Below are 19,917 nucleotides of genomic sequence, written 5' to 3' on the forward strand. Positions count from 1 at the left end.
ACAAAATGATTCAGGACAGAGTCATACTGACACAACATTCTATTTTGAAGTGGGAGAGGTTTATGGGAGATTTTTTATGATTACCATGGTGTCAGGTGAGGATATAGAGATGCTACTTGTAATTTCAGAAGACTGTTTCTCTGTTCTAGTGTAGAATTCTCTTCACTGTAAGAGGGGCTTTTTTCATCACTGGGAATTTTCCTAAAAGCGTCTGAAAGGCTTAGGAGCACAAACAGCTGAAATTCAGTACAGTCTATTGTATGACTCCATTGGATAATCAAATGTGACATGAGAAAAAATAAGGTTTATATCGAAGTACAATAAACTTCTAAAGAAGCACTATCACTTTTCTGTCTTGCAAAACCCTTCAGAAACAAATGAATAGTGTTGGGGGAAAAAGGAAAGGGAGGATGGGTGGACATGTCCATGAAGTTTGAGGATAATATGCAACAGTAATAATACAATTCATAATAGTTATATGACTATTAATGGCTGCCTATTATTGACTTTTATTCTCCAGTTACACTATTTAAGGTAAACTGTGTTGAGTTCTACCAGCTCAAAGTCAAATGGCTGAAGAATGTTTTGACTGTTAATATTTGCAAAGCATTACTGATTCTGAAAGGTTTCAAATATGTCCTAAGTTTTTGAAATAAAGCTGTTTTCTGTCTCTCTCTTCCAAGGCATTTACTTAACCAGAATTTTACAGATAATTAGGCATGCTAGGGGAGAAACAGAAGAGATGATAAAGATAGTTATTTCTACATGTTACCCATCACTGCAGGGATTAATGTTGCAAACGCTGGTAATATACAACCTTGTTTTATTTATAGAATGTATTTTGGAGTGGATAAGTTCATTATGTATCTAGAATTTAGAGTACATTCTTAAAATTTGAATTATAGAAATTACTGCTTTCAGATTATATTTGTTTGAATGCTCTTATAAAGGAATTTTTAATTGCCATTTGGGAATACCTCTTTGGTTTTTTCTGCTAAAAAAAGACAGCTGGATAAATATCTTAAACTAGACACCTGACTTTGAACCAAAGCTGAATATAAGAGCTTGAATTCTTTCATAAAGCTCTGTGTCATAATAATAATAAAAAAAAACATAATTAAAATAAAGGCAACAAAAAGACCTTTAATGTATTCAGTTGTCTTTAGTATTTAAAAGTATTTGAGGTGTATCAGGAAAAGCAGGGTCAAACCATGGATGTATTAGTGCCACTATTAGTGCCTGTTAACTCACATGCCATAGGCCTTCCAAGGACACTGATGTAGCAGCTGAATACATCTCCTTTCTTTGAGATAAATCTTTCCAGAGAAGACATTCTGGTCAATTAAAAGAACAAACTTTGGACTAACAAAGTCTTCATTTCTAGAGGAGTCTATTCACTGCTGTTTGTAGAGTTTCTGTGCTCAGGGAAAACTGAGTTTATTTCAGTGTGTGAGCTGTAGCAAGTCTTTTTTAAACTTACCTGTGAAATATTGTCTCCAACTCTGCATGTGCTGTGAGTAATTTATTTCACAGGGAAAAAAAAACCTTGGAAATTTTTTTTCATCTTTTTAGTTATTTCCATTTCAATTTTTCCTCTGCCTTTTGCTTTTCTTACAATGCCTCCTTTCTCCTCAGTTCTGTTTTTTTTCCTGTTGATCACTCCAGATAGCCTTTCATACACTGTCAATCACATGCCATCCTGCCCAAGAGCATATGCTGCTGAAAATCACATGAGATAGCTCCTTTTATTCCATCTTTTACAGGGGAAATTCAATTTAACAGTCATTTTGAATAGCATAAACCCCTGACTCTTGGCATCTTCATTTCGAATGAAAGCACCAGATTCTCTTTCTGTCAAAACACAGGATCTCTCCATAGGAAGAATTCTCCTCTTCCCATACTGGTGTGGTAATAACCATGTAGTAAGTGGTACACCTTAATAAATCAGCCCCTCAAGAGACTGGTCTGTCTGTGTTTCATCAGCAGAGGTCTGTGATTATTTGAACCATATGTACCTTCTAAAACTCGAGTTTTATAAATTGATTATTTCACTTGTTAACACTATTAAGATATTAAACATAATGTAAAACATCTTCTGTGAGCGTAATTTTAAAGGGACATTTCTTTTTGTGCTTGCTTCCTTAGAGGTATATTGGATGAAGTGCATAAAGTTTGGAGGTATATTGGATGAAGTGCACAAGCATCCATAAATGCACAAGCATTTCATGGATGCTTGTGTTTTCCATAGGTTGGAATAATTGCACTGTAAAAAATTCCAGTTTATATTTCTGCTGGAATGTTTTAATAGAAAAACACATTTTCTATTAAAAAAAACCACAGTCTACCATTCAAAATAAATTTATAATATTGATGAAGATATTATTATACACAACATTATCATGTATCATCACCTCCTAAAATGTTTTACTACAAAAGGATCATTAGGATTTGAAGTCACTATAGAATTTTAGGCGGCCACATTATGCAGGTCACTGAGACCTGGGAGTTCACAACAGCCACAGTGTTATGTCATTTTGCATAAGCAATTATTTGATATTTTCTATCACAACCACATTTCTGAACTGTGTTGTCAGATAGCATTTTGGGGATGCATGAACCTTTTCCAAGAAAAATCCTACTGGCAAGCTAAACAAATGTTTTCATAATAGAGTACAATGGTATAATGAGTATGTCAATTTACCATAGCAAATTTGTTGAATGAGTGCCAAAATTTGCTATCTAATACTGAAATGAATTAAAAAAAAATTCTTCACCATTTCTGCAAGCAATATTCTTCTAACTGGAAATAGATATAGAAAAAAAATATAGTAAGCTTAATTTAAAATATTTTAAGTTGTTACTATTGTTCAAAACTAAATACTAACATCTAAAGCATAATGAATGGTAAGCATCATTTATATAGTAGTTTGACCTCGAAATTATGAAAATTTCTTCTCATTCTGAGTGATTGTCTGCTGTTTCTCAGGTTCAGATAAAATACAGAAGGAAAACTATTTTCCCTATACTGTTCCACATCTGTTTAATCTATACTGGTGTGATTACCTAGGTCAAAATTAATGAACTTAACTAGGGAAAAACGGCAGATGAGCTCTGGATTAGGCTTACTTTGAGAAACCATTCTATCTTACTGCTGTAAAAAACAACTGTAAGATCCAGAAATTGGTAGGGTCAAATGTGTTAGTGTCAGAAAACAAATGTCACTTCAACACAGATGACTCTTTAGCAGGTTCTGTACCTGCTTTCATTTGACTTACAAAGAGGTTTTCTTCTAAAACAATCTGTAAATAATCCATCATTTCTAGGTAGGCGTGATTAAAACCCAAAATATCAAGTTTTTACTCCAATGAATTTAATTTCTTTTCAAGCGTTAGTAACATTAAATTGAGTATCAGATTTTTTTTTTTTTTGGATCAGTATGTAAATCTAGAAATGTATCTGAAAATGGCTGTAAACCCAGCTTGTATGAAGATGTTGTGTGATTTCCCTTAAACTGATGCACACTGTAGAAATTTCCAGCAAGCACTAAAAATATTATAAAATAGTGTAAGCATACATATTATGACAGTTATGTAATATACTAACACTGTAAAACCCTGGTCTTTTTGTAATGCTTATATTTCTGGTATTAAGTGACTAAAGCCAAACCAGCTACAGTGTTGCTAACTGAATTTGCTATTTTTCTACCAGGGAAGAAAAAAACAAAAAGTATTTGCTAGATGTGACATATCATATGTATATCACAGTATGTATGTGACATATAATAGTTTGAAATGGAAATATCAAGGATTGGGACTTGAGCTGTGTTAAGGACTTTCAAGCTACACAGAATATTTTCTGTCATTATCTGAGTAGAACTAGAAGAAACAAAAATATTTCCTAAAATTTATTATATATACCAGTTTTAGGTTTTTCCAATATTCTTAGGGGGAAAAATATCCAGAAGAGTGTTTTGGCTTCCATACAGATTGAAACTATTCTTGTCTCCCCAAACTGTACCTTTTAATTTCAGAAACTTTTGCCTCTGTAATTTTGACAGACTGACAGGGAAAGATTTTGTTTTGACTATAATTTAAACTTCATCACTAAATCCAGAACATTTAGAAGAAGAGCACCAAATAAACAAAATTATTCATGGGCTTTGCTGCACCAGCTCCCTTCATGAAGCCAATTACATTCTCCAAATACAGCTCGACAGCCAAACTCACCTGCTGTTAGGGGCAGAGGTTGAATCATATGAAAGTAGGTATGGGCTAATGGGTTTTTGCTTGTTACTAGAGTTTGTTTTCTGTCTCCTTCTCTGCCAAGTTTCTGAGGCATCTGCCTGGCAGCCACATAGATAAAACCTCAAGCAGTGAAAACTCATACTTCAGTCTCCCTCACAGACTTTTAAACCTATCTCCTGCTGATTCATCTCCCAATAAAACACTAAAGTATCTTAAGAACAGTGCTTTAAAGTTATAGTGGTGTCTTTCAGCATTACTACTACCCTGGGTTTTTTAGTTAGTTTCCTACTTGCAATTAATTCTGCTATTACAGTTCTTAGCTCAGATTTTGCTACCAAATCTCACGCAGGAGGATTTATCTCTGGCCAGTTTACACTGTTCCATTTTCTACTTCCCAAGCAGTTTAGTTCCTTGCTGTTTGACCTGAGTTAATGGAACTTTCTATTACCTGACAATCACTATCATGACTTTGTAATTATTGTTACAGGGTTATATTTAACTGAGGACTGTAAGCACAGAAAAGTTAAAATTGTCAATCTCTTATTCAACAGAATTGGGGGGTTTAGGTGAATTTTAGTCTCTATTTTTTTCCCATGGGAAGAAATCTTCTGCTTCCTACTAATTTTATATAGAATATTGCCAGTTAGAGGTCTTAACCTTGTCCAAAAAGATTCAACCACTTGTAGGTTTATATTTTTGTCCTTGTGATGGATGAGTCTTTAGAGTACCCTCAAATAAATATTTGCCTTAAAGTACCAGTGTTTTAAAACAGAAGATACATATATTGCCTGGTCTTACAATTGACCTGTAGTTCATAAACTATGTCACAGATATTTCAAGCTCTCCTCTATGTATCTTTTTATTTTTTCTCATTTTTGTTTTTGTCTCTTTCTTGTCACATGTAAGCAGATTTTGTTATCACTTGTCAGCAATATAGCAAAAAGCTAAATTAATTAAAATTACATAAGGTTCACAAAGTTCTTGTAAAACTTGTTCCACTGCAGTATCAGTATTCAGGCCTATGCCAATAATTTGAAGCATAAGATGTCATTCAGGTGCTCACATTACCTAGACTTTATATCAATGGCCTTTCACATTATTGATGGGGAGAGAAGGCAACACCAGCCATTAACTCTTCCTGTAAAGCAGCACTGAAACATCCACCTTTTGTGGGCTCATTTGTCAGTGCCCTGCATCTGGAAAACATCTTTGCTGGAAGAATGATCTGCAGCATGAAGTAGTGTGGGAGGTGAGACTATATTTCTGAAGAATTTGAAAGGGGAGCCAAAGATTTTTATGAGGGCAAAAAAGGGCAAAGGCAATAGACTTGTGCAGTTGTGATGATGTAATGCTATGAAGAACAGAGCAGAGCAACAGCAGCTTTGTCACTCCCTGAGAAAAAGAAAAAAGATTAGAAATTTGCAGTGGTATTTGTCTATATTCGAGGTCCAAAATTCGATATTACTCAAAACATGCCTTAATTCTGAGAATGTGTTAAAAATTAAATGGCAATATAGTCTGGAGCAGCACTGAGATTTTCACATTTGATTTTCTAAGCCTAATTATTGATAATTTATGTTTAAAAAACATTAAATAAAAATAGAGTGACAATTTTTTTTCTAATTGAAGAAATTACTATTCTAAAATAATCTTAGCAGTTAGAATTATTTACTGCTCATGAAAATATCCAAGAAATTGCCTTTTAGGAATATAATTAACATGGTTAGACCAATGTGTAATAGAATCCATTTTGTCAAACAGGATACAGTATGAATACATTCACCAAAGCAGATCTGCTGTAAGAGATGGTGTGGTAAGCAAGATCAGTCTGAACATTTGCCAGAAAGCTCTGTCAGACAGATAGCAAACCACCAAGTTGGTTCTCAGCTTTTAAAACAGAAAGAAATAAGATTTGTTCTCTTATGAAATGTAATTCAGCAACACAGACTTGCTTTAAAGCTTTCACAGGTAAAGTGAAGTGCCACATAGGAGTATGTAAATATTGAAGTAGTCTTTCCTTTGTTGAGCAAAATGCTGTTTGTACTGCAGTGGGGTGGGTTTAGTTATGACCTTGAGAGTTTAGATTAAAATGGCAAAGCACTATAGCACAAAAGATAAAGTTTTCTCAAAGTTATGGATCAGTACTCTAGAAGATTTGTTTTTACCAAAAGATAGGAAAGGTCTTTTCTCTTATTTTCTATGTACTGAGTGCTCCCCCTGAATAACTCATCCTCTGTTTCTCTGGCTTTTTGCTTCTTTATGCAAGATCTTTACAGAAAAAGTAACTTTTTTTGGCTTTTTTTTTTTTTTTTTTCACAGAAATCTATAGAAACTGAGTAAAAGAAGGGTTCTGCTCAACTGAAACCCTTAGTCGCTCCCAGGTGAGGGAGAAGCCAAGGGTTTATAACACATGTTCTGGAACAGTTTGTATAATTTCTTAAATATTAAATATTTATATATTTTGTTGCACAGCTTCAACCAGAAATGGATAAAGCATCCATCCTTCTCTTCCAATCTAGTAGCTAATAACTTGGTAAGAGACCTCTTTACAGGAGGAGAAAAATCTGAGTTTCAAGACCTTTAGAAAAGGAAATTGACCTCATGTCTGCTATTCCTCAGGTGACTGATTTAGCCCTTAAAATATTTTAAAAATTTTAGGTAGCACTGTATTTTCTCTGGCCAGGTTGTTGAAGAAAAATGCGCCTGCCCCTGATCTTGTTAGTGTGCTAGATGTGCCCAGCATAACTATGGACAATAAATCCTAATATTAGGTAAAGGAACAACGTCTTTCTGGGTTATGCTCAAGTTTAGACATTGTCTAGAAATTGATTTTTTAATTAAAGGGTATCAGCATGACCAGGAGTGCAACTTTTGACACCTCAGGGAATCTGTATTTACAAGGTGACCCCTGTGAGCATAAACTTCTTCAAGGTAACTGAAAGCAGATTTTGGGGAAATTTGCTTAAAACTTTGACTCCAAGTGCCTCACTCCCAGCTGTGTTGTGATTTCAATGACCAAGTGCAGCTCAGCACTGCAAAATGCAGTGATCTGCCTGTCCACATAAGGATCTCACCTGTTTGGAGCAAGTCCAGAAGAGGCCACAAAGATGATCACAAGACCAGAGTACCTCTAGTACCAAGACAGGCTGAGACAGCTGGGACTGTTTAGCCTGGAGAAGAGAAAATTTTAGGAAGATCTCATAGCAGCTTTCAGTATTTAAAGGGGCTGAAAGAGAGCTGGAGTGGAATTTTTCTCAAGGGCATGTGGTGATAGAACAAGGGGTAATGGCTCTAAACTGTAAGAGCATAGGTTGTGGTTAGATGTTAGATGCCTTTTACTGTGAGGGTGTTGAGACACTGGCACAGGTTGTCCAGAGAAGATGTGGGTGCCCCATCCCTGGAAGTGTTCAAGGCCAAGTGGGACAGGGCTTGGAGCAACCTGGTCTTGGAGAAACTATGGCAGGAGGGTTGGAGCCAGATGATCTTAAAGGTCCCTTCCAAACTATTCTGTGGTTCTTAGAATCACAATGCATTTGTGTGAGCATGAAAGCTGTGCTATGTGTGGAGGCAGCAGCTCATCCAGAAGCAGTACAACTTTACTCCTACATTGAAGCCAACCAGCTTTCCTGAAGGGCCATACCACAACAAAAGCAGAACCTGCTTAGAACTGCTGCAGAACCTGTTTCATTTACAACAAACCACAGCATGGCGAGATTCACTTGCCTAGAAAGGGCAAGCTCCTAGTTCTGGTTTAGACTCCCAGATACACCACTCATTCTCCAGGAATTCAGGATGTGCTGCATTATCCTAATATCTCATGTATTATATGACAGATTCAAATTCTACTACCTATCAAAGGATCTGCATAATATTACTACATTTGTGATTCAGTACAAAATCACTCTCCAAACCCAACCTGTTGGGTTCCAGTCCTTTCAGATGTCCTTTCTCTACCCCCACAGCAACTCCATCTCTGTGTAAATTGCTGGACCTAGTTTTAGAAACATCTCTTTTTGCAAGTTCTATCTTGAAAGATGTTTAGTATTCTCAGCTGCCATTTAAGACAATAAGATTTGCAGGTGTGCTTTGTAGGACTGAGTCTTATATAAGCAGTTATCAGTTTATGTGATCGGGTAGAGAATTGTTCATCATTATGAGAACACAGGAGTCATATCTCTGATCCATGTAAAGAAATATTGTCTCATTTATGAACAATTTGCCTTCAGGACAACATGAAAATAAATCAGGGGAAGCTACCACAGTAACCTTTTGTTGCTTATATATAACTAGAATTTAAAATGCAAATCTTTTCACTCTAAGACTGATTAAAAAATAAAATATACTGAATGATTTATATTCTTGCAAATTAAAACTGGGTTTATTTAGGATCAAAAGTGTATTTCTAGCTCTGCTTTCATTTCATTTCTAATCTGTTCAGAAACAAGCTATGTTCTTCCAAAACAGCAATCTGCTCATTTGCTTGGCAAGAGCAAGCTTTGCAAGTGCCATTTCCACATTGCTGTGCAGCTGTGTGCTGAGTGTGTCACTGTCAAAAAATGTGTATCTATGCACTGGTTAGTGTGCAATACTTAGGCAAAAAAGACTCTTGTTCTCTTCATCATGATGTTCCTCTCAGTGACTTAGTTTTCCAATTGTTAGGTTAGGCCAGTCACACTCAGGTACAACCATTTAATAGATTCTGCTTGAAGGTCAGTCAAGAAAGACATCATATGTGAGGCTGAACTTTTAGCACAACTCCTTTGATGTAAATTTTATCATCATCTAAGGAAACAACTTTCAGAAACTAGTTACTTTTAGTCTCTGTTGACCTGTACTTAGCCTACCTAGTAAATGGAGTAAAATATTTATCCTATTATTAAATCACTTATCATCACACACACAATATACTTAATAATTTAAAATTAATAGAAATGTTGTCAATTTGTTGATTTATATTAATACCCTTTTTGAGCATTAAATTTTTTGCTTACAGAACGTCAGCTGTAGTTTCTATGTTCATGCTGTTAAGATGCAGCATGGACAAATGAACATAACTGCTGGTGTGGCTTGTGAGCAAGAGCCTCCAAATTGGATGGGGACTCATTTGTCTTCTCTAGCTCAGGGACAATCCCACTTCTTCCAACATCAGCTTCAGGACCACAACCAAACAATTGAAAAAATTATGCTTATGGAAAGCTCTGAGGATAAGCATATTTGATTAATTTACCAAAAATGATTTCTTTAAAATAAAACAATTTGCCACAGTACCGACATAAGAACATAGTTGCTTTACCCCAGTTCAAGCTCTGTTGTTTTGGAGGGAGTCCAAGGGTACTCTCTCAAATGACTCCTTTTGGGGCTTCTCAACCACAAAATTATTTTCAGCCTTTCTGACCTGCTGCTAGCCAGGTTGTGCTCTGCACCACAGTGAAGAGAGATCCCCATGTTTTGTCTTTCTTGGTTCCTGAGGCCTGAATTCAAGTTTCTGCAACATTACCCAGGATGAATTTCCTTTTCTCAGTGGAAATGGCTTTAGCCTAAATCATGTACAGCTAAACCTCAGATTCCCATATCAGGTCATTGCATTTCTTGACAAAATCAGTGTTGGAAAATTATTCATATGCATTTCACAGATTTCATACTGTTTTCACTGAATTTAGAGGCAGTATACTCAGTGAACTAAGTGAAGACAGTGCTAAGCTTAAAACCCTCAATGCTATCCTCCTAAAAATACAAACCCAGGTAAAAATAGTGCATACACTGAAAACCTGGAGTTTGACATACCTGAAAGACAAGGACACAGTTTCCATTTTTTTTTTTTTTTTCAATTTCCATTAATTTATTAATTTTTTTCCTTATTTGCAGTTATTGTTCTAAGTACTATTGTATGTGCAGGGAATGCCTCAACGAAGGCAGGAATGAAAAATCTGACTCCATGTTCTCAGGAGGCTAATTTATTGCTTTATAATACTATATTTATTAAAGAATATTGTACTAATCTATACTAAAGAATACAGAAAAGATACTTACTCAAGGCTAAAAAGATAATAATAAAAACTTGTGACTCTTTCCAGAGTCCTGACACAGCTTAGCTCTGATTGGCCATTGAGTCAAAGACAACTCACAGCAGAATCCAGTGAAGCAATTACCTGGGTAAACAATCTCCGCATTCCACATGTGAGCACAACACAGAAGAAGCAAAGGAAATAAGAATTGTTTTCCTTTTTCCTGAGGCTTCTCAGCTTCCCAGGAGAAAAATCCTGGGCAAAGGGATTTTTTTCAGAGAATGTGAATGCCACAAAGTACTTTTTCCTTTTCAGAAAATGTCCAGGAGAAAACTAATTTTTATCTCTCCCTAGCTCATATTTTAGGTATAAAGATTATGATGGAAAGAATCAGAAACAAACCTCCTTGAGAACTGGTTTGAAAATTGTTCCCAGGTGTTTTGTGTCTCTTTCTTACTCAAAGATTATATGTTTAGCTTTTTAATGTCCCACAGCTTCTCTCCCAGTTCCCTAGGAGGATGTGAAAATGAAGCCATGAAAGCTAAGCTGTTTGGTATTTATCACAAGCACTCTGATTGCATTTCAGAGCTCTGGGATTTAAACAGGACGTCAGTCTTTCGGAGCCCGTTTGGATACCTTGGACTGCATGTCATGCTGCTGGATGAGTATCAAGAGCGGCTGTTCGTGGGAGGAAGAGACCTCTTGTATTCCCTCAGTTTGGATCGAATCAGCGACAACTACCGAGAGGTGGAGTAAAAAGCCATATATATATACATTTATAGTATATATTAATATATATTAGTCACTTCATGTCACAACACGTAGCACAGGATATTAGAACTTGCATGACTGGGGTAATGGAGTTTTTGTAGGCGTTTTGTGCATGAACTCTAAGGCCAGATTTATATTTAAGAAAAATACACTAATTACCTTTTTTTACCCACCCCTCTTCACCTGTAAGGCTTACTCTGTATGAGGAGACTGGGGGGTCATATAAGTATTTCTCACTGAATTTCAGCATGGTTACAGATGTTTAGAACACCTCACATTTGTAGACATCTGATTTATCTCCACTATCTCATTGAGGAATAATATGTCCTTTTTGGGGGGGGGGGATTTTCAGAAGATAAAAGGCCAAGGGAAAAAAAAGTAGCATAAATGAAAACTAGTGTAGTATTTTTACATTTTATATTTTTAGCATATAGTGTACTAAGTACTAAAAAACAGCATATAGTAAATTATAAGAAGTTTTCAATAGCAGCATAAACCTTGATTTTTTGTTTTTTTTTTAACCTTTAGAAATGGGATTTTGCATTGGTTTGAGCTAGAGGTGCTATTATGTAATGACTGAAAGTGGCATTTGAAGGCTGCTCAGTGGTCTGTGGGAGAAAGGTGGGTTAAGTCATGATCCTGTCAGAGAACTCAGAACATTGTGTAAACCACAAGTGATTGGCAAACTGACAACTGAAGTGGAGAGGCTGGAGTCTGAACTGATGTGAGCCGTGGGTTCCTTACTGCCTTCTGCCCTTGGAAGTTAGATTTGGAAATATACAGTGGCAAGGGAAGCTGGCAGGAGCATTGTTCCATTGTCCAACCATATTGAATGCAGATAAATGATCTCCTGAAATATTTCAGTATTTTCCTTATCTACTTCGTTAAATTTTCCCAATGTGTTTTGATATATTTTCATTTATTTGCAAATTAATAGGTGGAATAAAAAGTGAATAAAATAAAAAAAAGTCACTTGGGAGAAATATTTTTGTTGATTTCTATACTGCACTGACCACTGATGTTTCAATTTTTTTTTTCCCTCTTGCTTAAAGTGAATATCACTATTCTTAAGTCAACACCAACTTTACCATAAGCATCTTTGCTTATCTCCAAGCATAATTAGCATGTACAACTACTGTGAACAGGTATATATGTTTTATTATTTTTATAAACATTTGGGAATGTCAATCCTTGTTATGGGATATGAATCTATTCAAGGAGGCTATTTGAGAATTTATCTACATTTAAAAAGAGAAACAAAACCCACCCAGAATTAAACTCCTCAGGAGGCAGAGTTACATACTGAGCATTGTTCCTCAACAGTGAGATACAAGCTAATTTCTTTTCACTTTAATACAAATTATTAATATCCTGTGAGCTATAATAGAGTTCACAGATATGAAAAAATTTAAGCAGCATTTGTTTCTATAAAATGAGCTTTCTGTCTCCACTCTCTTCTTCCCCTTTTGGCAGTAAATCTGTGAGGAAAGATGACAGGATAGAGCACTTAATGCTCCTGTCCTACCACCATCATCCCGTCTGGACACACTCGAAGTTCATTGCCCCCCTTCTTGTTTTCAAGTGGAATATCAGTCATTTACTCTGGAACTATGTTCACTGTCAGGAGACCTGTGTAGAATATAGCAAAGAGATGAAAACTCTTCTTGCCTTTTTTATGCTAAAGTTGAGAAACTGAAATAAATGAAGCTCAGCCTGGCACCTTGAGAAACATGATCTCACTGGGACTTATCTGCCTTGAGTACAAATGGCATGAACTTTTTCTCTTTATCCTAGAGTTCACTCAGTGCAGATCTCATTCAGGGATAGTGAAGGAAAGTATGATTGTTTTACAGCTTTATCAGAAAAAGTATGGAATGAGACATTTCTGTTATAGGAATCCTTAACTGCTGAGATACATTAAAGAAAGTTCCTGGAGTTGAGAGAGTGGTTGATAAATTATTACCAAAGTTCTTAATTAATCTATGTTTAACTATGTCTTGGTTAGTTTTTGACCTTTTCTTTTTGACTGAAGAGTTTAATTAATCTAAACTGGAAGCTGTAATCCACTGAAAGGATATGAGTGCAGGCAAGTTCCTGAATTTTATGCTCTTTCTGGTAACCACGATGACTCACTATCTGCAAAAGAAAGGTTTCATGAAGTTTCGGGCAGATTTGTGTTGATCTTCAACTTCTGTGACCCAGAAAATAGTTTATGTCTTTTAATTTATAGTCATCCCTTTCTTAACAATTTAGAATATCGATATGCTTTCTAAACACCAAACTGAAATCCATTCCCAACTAGAGATTTATGCCTTTTGCTGTCAAATGACCAAAGAATTCAGTTCTAGCCAGCATATTAGAAGTTATCCCAAAGAAAAACAACTAAATGCTGGGTGAACATAACATGCTTTTGCATTGAGACCTGTTGACTGCCAAAGTAATCCAACATTTCCAAAAAACCTAACTTGTGATGCATATGAGGTATGCCTCCTATAAATCTGTATTTAACAGACCACATGTTTTCTTCAGTTTCAATTCTCCTCAGCTTTCAAACACACTGCAACACCATGAAGGGTAGATTATAGCTTTTTCATGTAACCTAATGGCCATTTATAAATCTCTACCAAATTATTTTAAATAAATTTTATCCTCACTAATTTTCATATACACTAATAAAATTCCTAAAAAAAATTGGGGGAAAAGACCTTTAGGAAAAAAATACTACTACCATCATTCTTGCATTTGTGGGGAAATCCAGACGTTTGGGTTGAGCCCTCAACTGTGGCAAAAACCTTCCAGGTCACCTGGGAAAGGGAAGGACTCTCGCTTCTCTATTTGTCAAATAATGTTTATTTTATCTATTTGTTCTCTGTATCTCTCATTTAATACATACAGAGTGTATTATATTATTTCTTAGAGTATTTAATACATAGTGCTTTGTGGTTTTGCACATTACTTAGATGTCTTGCTTCTATGTGAAAAGTGCCTTTACACTACGAGTAGCAAGAATGAGGAAAAATATGAAATGTGAGTATCAGTGTTTACAGAGAATTGGAGCCAAAAAAGCACTCAAAACCTTGTGAATAGACAAAGCTGTGTAGGCACATTTCACTTAACCTTTGTTTTCTCTAAGAGCTCATTCCCTTTGACCCCATCTTTGGAATGAAACCTTACTCGTATTTGAGATTTGGTCCAAAGCCTTAAAGGCTTGTAGTGATCTAAAAGATTGAGAACTTTCTTTGGTGTCTGGTGCCAAACTTGTTTTTAAAACATTGCAGTTTGTTGTAATTGGTGTCAGAGAGGATCTTTGTTAACAGCAAACTTGAGCCAGTGCCAGTAGCTCACCACCACTGGTCAAACAGCTCATAAAGAAGAGGGACCTTTGTTCCTCCTTTGGTCTCATGTTGGAGTGAAAATAAACTGCTCTTCCTATTTGCCCACAAATTCCTTACAGATAGCTTCTGCTTCAAGGGCCTTAGTAAGATCTCAGTCTGAATAGAAACCATCCCACTTCTCTAAATGGGCTTGTGCAGGCAGATTTAAATTGTGCTGTTTCTCACCTAGTGTGAGAGGCTCCAGATTCAGTTTTATATCTCTGCTGTAATAAATGATGGAGATCTCATCATATATCTTGCCTCTAGTGAAGCTCTACTTCACTCCAGAGCTGGCTGAAGACAAGTTTGCAAGAGCAGGGCTTGCTTGTCTTCTTTGAATGCTGTGTAGGAATGTGCACTAATGTAAACTGAAATAAGAAGCACACAATTTAGTGAGTTTGATTATGCATTGGAATAACCTTCCAAGAGGTTATTCGTTGATAAATAGATACAATATTCAGTCATCAGCAGATATTTTTAAAGAAATGATGTTTCAGCAAGCACAGGTTTGCTGTTAATTAAGCACTATTTATTGATTTAAACTGGGGACAGTGGTTGAATTGCTTAATTGCCCTGTCTCACATTAGAGTTCAGACTAGAACATACAGTAGTCTGTTTTGGCCTGAAGTGCTATAAAGCTCATTTAATTTCTTTAAATTAGGTTTCAGTATAAAGCTCATTTAATTTCTTTAAATTAGGTTTCAGTATAGATACCATCCTGGCTTTAAGGTTAGTGGCTGAATGGAGAGGATGTTTGCAGACACTAATTAGCATTCCAGCTCCAATTAAAGTTTCACCCATATCTGTACTTTCTTTACAACTCCATTTTTTTCCCATGATGAATATATTTAAAAATATCCTTTCCCTACAGTGTTTTACCCTTTACAGAGCTAAAATTACATCATTGTGGTCAAGGATGAGAATACCGTGCTACAATAGGAGAAAACATCACTAATCAAGCAGTTTTAAAATTTAATTCACAGTAATCCAAAGTGGCAAAAATTTTTGAAAAATTCTGTTCAAGCCAATAGTTATGTCAAGACTGCAGCCCAGTGAGATGTATGCCAGTGTGATGCTAGTACAGTCTATATACCCAGGCAGATTTCCCAAAATACTTATTGATAGCTTGCCAAATGATTTTAATCCCAGCAGAGAACCAATTAAAAATTAAGGCTGGTAATTGTCACACCTCTTAAACACAAACATCAGGAAAAGTAATACATGGCAGGTTAAAGACTATTATTGAAGCTGATTAATATCTGGATTTTCATGCAGTGCAAACACATCCTATGTTATACTAATTTATAATTTGGTATGATAGCAAAATCTGACATGCAGAGATTTTTTTAGTCTCAGTTCTAAAATACTCTTGAGGAAATTAAAATATTAATACTTATTTATGTTAAAACTCAACAGTCTTGCAAGAGTTATGAGTTTTAAAAATTATTTGTGGATAGAAACACTTCCTCAGGAGACATATATCTATTACAAGAGTTATAATTCAGATCCATGTACTTCAGGCAATGAACATGGACTTGCCTTAGAAGTCAGTAATTTTGTGAGGAGGACCACAAAATTGTTAGAGGGCTGAAACATCTCTCCTATAAAGAGAGGCTGAGAGAACTGGGGTTCAGCCTGAAGAAGAGAAAGCTCTAGGGAAACCCCATGCTGGAGTTTCAATTTAATAAATTAAATAAAGGGGCCTTACAGGAAAGCAGAGAATTTTCTAAAGGACTGTAGTGACAAGACAAGAGATAGAGGTTTTAAAATAAAAGACTGTAGCTTTAGATTAGATACTCAGTGGAACTTCTTAACTATGAACGTGGTGAAACCCTGGAATAGTTTGCACACAGAAGTTGTGAATGCACCATACCAGGAGCTGTTCAAGGTCAGGCTGGGTGGAGCCTTGAGCAACAGGGAAAGATGTCCCTGACTATAGTAGGTGGTTGCATTAGTTGGTCTTTAAGGATTCCTTCCAACCCAAACCATTCTGCAGCTCCATGGTTTATTCTTTTTTTCTGTGCCAAGGACCAAATTTATGTAGCTCCACTGCAGCTGCTTTTTGCCATTCCAGACAGAGCAGGAGCATTAGGTTACCTCTTTGGCTTTTTTCTTTTAATTCTGTATATGTATTTATTCAGTATATCTTAAGTGGAAAATGTACATACAAAGTATTTTCAACAGCACTGGGACTAAGGCTCCAAATGCAAAAATAATCACCTACACACAGTGTATTTAATATCAGGTTACAGAGTCAAGTGTTTTATTCCCTCTGTGGTTTCTCTGTTCCTAACAGCCACCTACACCTGGTGTAGGCAAAACCTCTCATTTTATCCTGCTAGTTAGAACATGTCTTTGGGAAGTGAAAGCTGTGTTTTCATACTTTTACCCCAGAGAGATCTTAGAGATCTCATAACATTTAGGGTTTTTGGGTTAAGGACAGGCTTAACCCAAACTTCATTCAATTCCTGACCAGTGACTAAAATAAATGCCTGTGGACCCTGAGTTTAGCAATAAATGAACCAGGAATGGTCTGACCAGGATGACTGGATGAGTGCCTTCATGGGAGGTCAGCAGAGTCCAGGTACCTTTCCAGACTATACAACAGCAATGCAGAGATTAGATGAGAGTAATTTTTGATCACTCATAGATAACTATGGTGCTGTAAGATAACTAAGATGCTGTAAGTATCACTGGTTACATGATCATCTGACTGGGAATGTGTGTTCTGATTAACTTGGATTTAGATGGTGTGAGACCTAAACACAGCCAGGGCACTGCTGACTCACTCAGTTTGCCATTGACCAGGACCCCCAGGTCCCTTTCTGCAGCTGCTCTTGTCTTTTATTCCCTGATCCATACACAGCACTGGGCTTGCACTGTCCCAGGTGCAGAATGAGCTGGCCCTTGATAAACTTGATACAGTTGGTGATTGCCCAATCCTCTGATTTGCCCTGGTCTCTGCAGTGCCTTGGCCCTGAAGAGAGTGAACAGCTCCTCCCATTTTAGTGTCATGCAAATTTATTTAGTATTTCTTTGATTTCCACATTCAGTTTGTTAAGGAAGATATTAAAGAGAACTGGGTCTTTTAATTTCAAGCCTCAGTAATCTAGGATAAATAATTTATCCCCACTTATTTGCAATTAAGATTTCTAATAATTTATCATTTTATCAGATTAGAATTATTTCAAGAAAACTACAAACAAAAAAGGAAGATAAAAAGCTTAGCAGAAGAATTTAATTTAAAAATGTTTTCCCGACAGAAAAAAAAAATTGGATTATTGACAAAAATGTCTTAATGATGACATCAGTTTTTGGATATTTACTTTGTTTCAGCCAAGCCTGATATCACTGATGTGAACATGTTTATGTTTTCACTTTCAAATGTTATAAGAAATTAAGTAATCATTCCAGTGTGATCAGTCATTGTTTAATATTGTTTTCATCCAAACTAATCATGCATCTGGGATGAAACCTAAATGTTATACAGTAGATAGCTGAAGAAAAACTCACTTGTGTAATCTGGCTTCACTTCTAGTAAATGACTGTGAAGAGCCAATCCTATTCCCATAAGGTTACATGCTGACCCTAATTATTTCACTGTAAGTCATTTTCTTTCCTAAGTGTCACTTCAAGCAAGAAATCAGTAGTTCAAGATTAATAACTGTGTTGAAAATCACTGACAGTTTAGCATAGATTTTTCTACTGAATTTATATAAAATGTTCCATACATTAACTTCCTTTAAATTCTCTTGACTGCTAATAAATTTGCTGTGCTGCCCTAATCAAGACAGTTGAGTTCCAACAAAGGAGAGACTGAAGGACTTTTTTCTCAGGGAAACAAGGCCCAGGGGTAACTCATCACCGTATTCCAGCAGTTAAGTGGTATCTCAAAGAGGAAAGAGGAACTCTCCCTTCACCAGGAGCCAGGGACATGGTGGAGTTTCTGTCAGTGGGGGGTTTAAAGATGTCTAGGACAGAGTGATAGATAATCTCACCTGGGCTCCCATTCCCACCAAAAGCTGGACCAGATGATCTTTTGAGGCACCTTCCAACCCGGGCTGGTCTAGGATTTTGTATTTCTGATCTGAGAATCTTTCACATGAGAAATAATGGAAAAGCTGGATTTCCATGATCAGACTGCCAATTATTATTTTTTTTTCCTTCAGATCCATTGGCCTAGTACACCTCTGCAGGCAGAAGAATGCATAATTAAAGGAAGAGATGCTGTAAGTATCACTAATTACAGATCAAATATACTTTAATTATACCAGTGGCTCATCCAAAACAAGGATTCAGGCATCCCTAACTTAACAGAGATTAAAGCACAGATATAAAGTGAAGTGCTGCAGGTTAAAAACATATAAATACTGTGAACACATAAAACTATTAGTTTAATTGCTCCTAAAACCAGCTCATAAACAAGCAATGAACACTTTTGATGGCCTGAACTTTCTTCTAATTCTTAATCTGGTGATATCAAAGGAGGTACCCTGATAATTTTCCTTTTCCATTTCTCTGTCCTTTTATTTTCATACACACAGATTATCTTCTCCATATTCACATTCCAGTTTATCTTTAAAATTCACGTTCTCCAGAATCCATTCAAAAAAACAGTTATTAATAATTATAAATTACACTGTAGTTTATATTTTCCTATAGGTTTCTTGTTCTAATAATAAAAATACTCTGTTTTAATGAACCTCAGAACTGTTCTGTTCCAGTAATTCAGTGCCCTGACTGTAATCATCTCCTAGAAAAAGACTTCAAAGCTCACTGACACACAGCAGCTGATATCATTGGTAGCACAGGATTAGAGTTCTGGAGAGGAGCTCTCTTTAATTTTGCAGTGCACCAAGCTCATTATCTGCACCTCATAAACACACAGAGAGTACACCTAATAAATCCCACAGCTGAGAGAGCTCACACTGAACCAAGGGATGTGAAAATTATGACAATTTTACAGCAACAGTGACAGGAATGTAGGACATGGAAAGAGACATCAAGCTTTGCCCAGAAACACAGCAAACAGCAGCCTCAACCACCATAAATTCCCAGTAAATTAGGAAGATATAAAGATTTCTTCTGAAGTAAAAGCTTGAGAGCTTTCTACATTAAGGCACTGGAACCAGATTGGAAAGTAGTAGTAGTAGTAATGATAATTCTAATAATGCTAATAATGCTAATGCTAATAATAATAATAATAATAATATGCTAACTCTTTCTATTCACCTGGTCTAAAACTGATCCTTTTTGAGGATTCTTAAGAGTTCATTGTAGTTTTTCAGGTGACTTTTATATCCTTGATAATTTCAGGTGACTTTGGTTGAAAATGGTGATTTTCTACAATGGCTGAACTTTATGGGCATATTAAATGAATCCCAAACCTAAATTATTTGGCTTTTATTTGATACTACCTCTAAGAATTGGCTGTTGTTAGTTAAAGCTCTACCATCCTTCTTTCACCTCTACATATTTTCTGATACTCTGACAATATTTTTTTTGTTAAAAAATGCAGAAATA

At 36.0% G+C, this 19,917-nt stretch overlaps 1 protein-coding gene across 1 annotated transcript in view; it reads left to right on the forward strand.

The window, feature by feature from the left end:
• Positions 1 to 19,917, forward strand: part of SEMA3E (semaphorin 3E) — a 129,629-nt gene that overhangs the window by 57,818 nt on the left and 51,894 nt on the right. The window contains exons 2-3 of the mRNA XM_009086867.4: positions 10,836 to 10,996; positions 18,564 to 18,623. Of these exons, the coding sequence (XP_009085115.1) occupies positions 10,836 to 10,996; positions 18,564 to 18,623 (221 nt within the window). The remainder of the gene's footprint in view (positions 1 to 10,835; positions 10,997 to 18,563; positions 18,624 to 19,917) is intronic.

This window comes from Serinus canaria, chromosome 1A (assembly GCF_022539315.1).
Source record: "Serinus canaria isolate serCan28SL12 chromosome 1A, serCan2020, whole genome shotgun sequence".
NCBI classification, from domain to species: Eukaryota; Metazoa; Chordata; class Aves; order Passeriformes; family Fringillidae; genus Serinus; species Serinus canaria.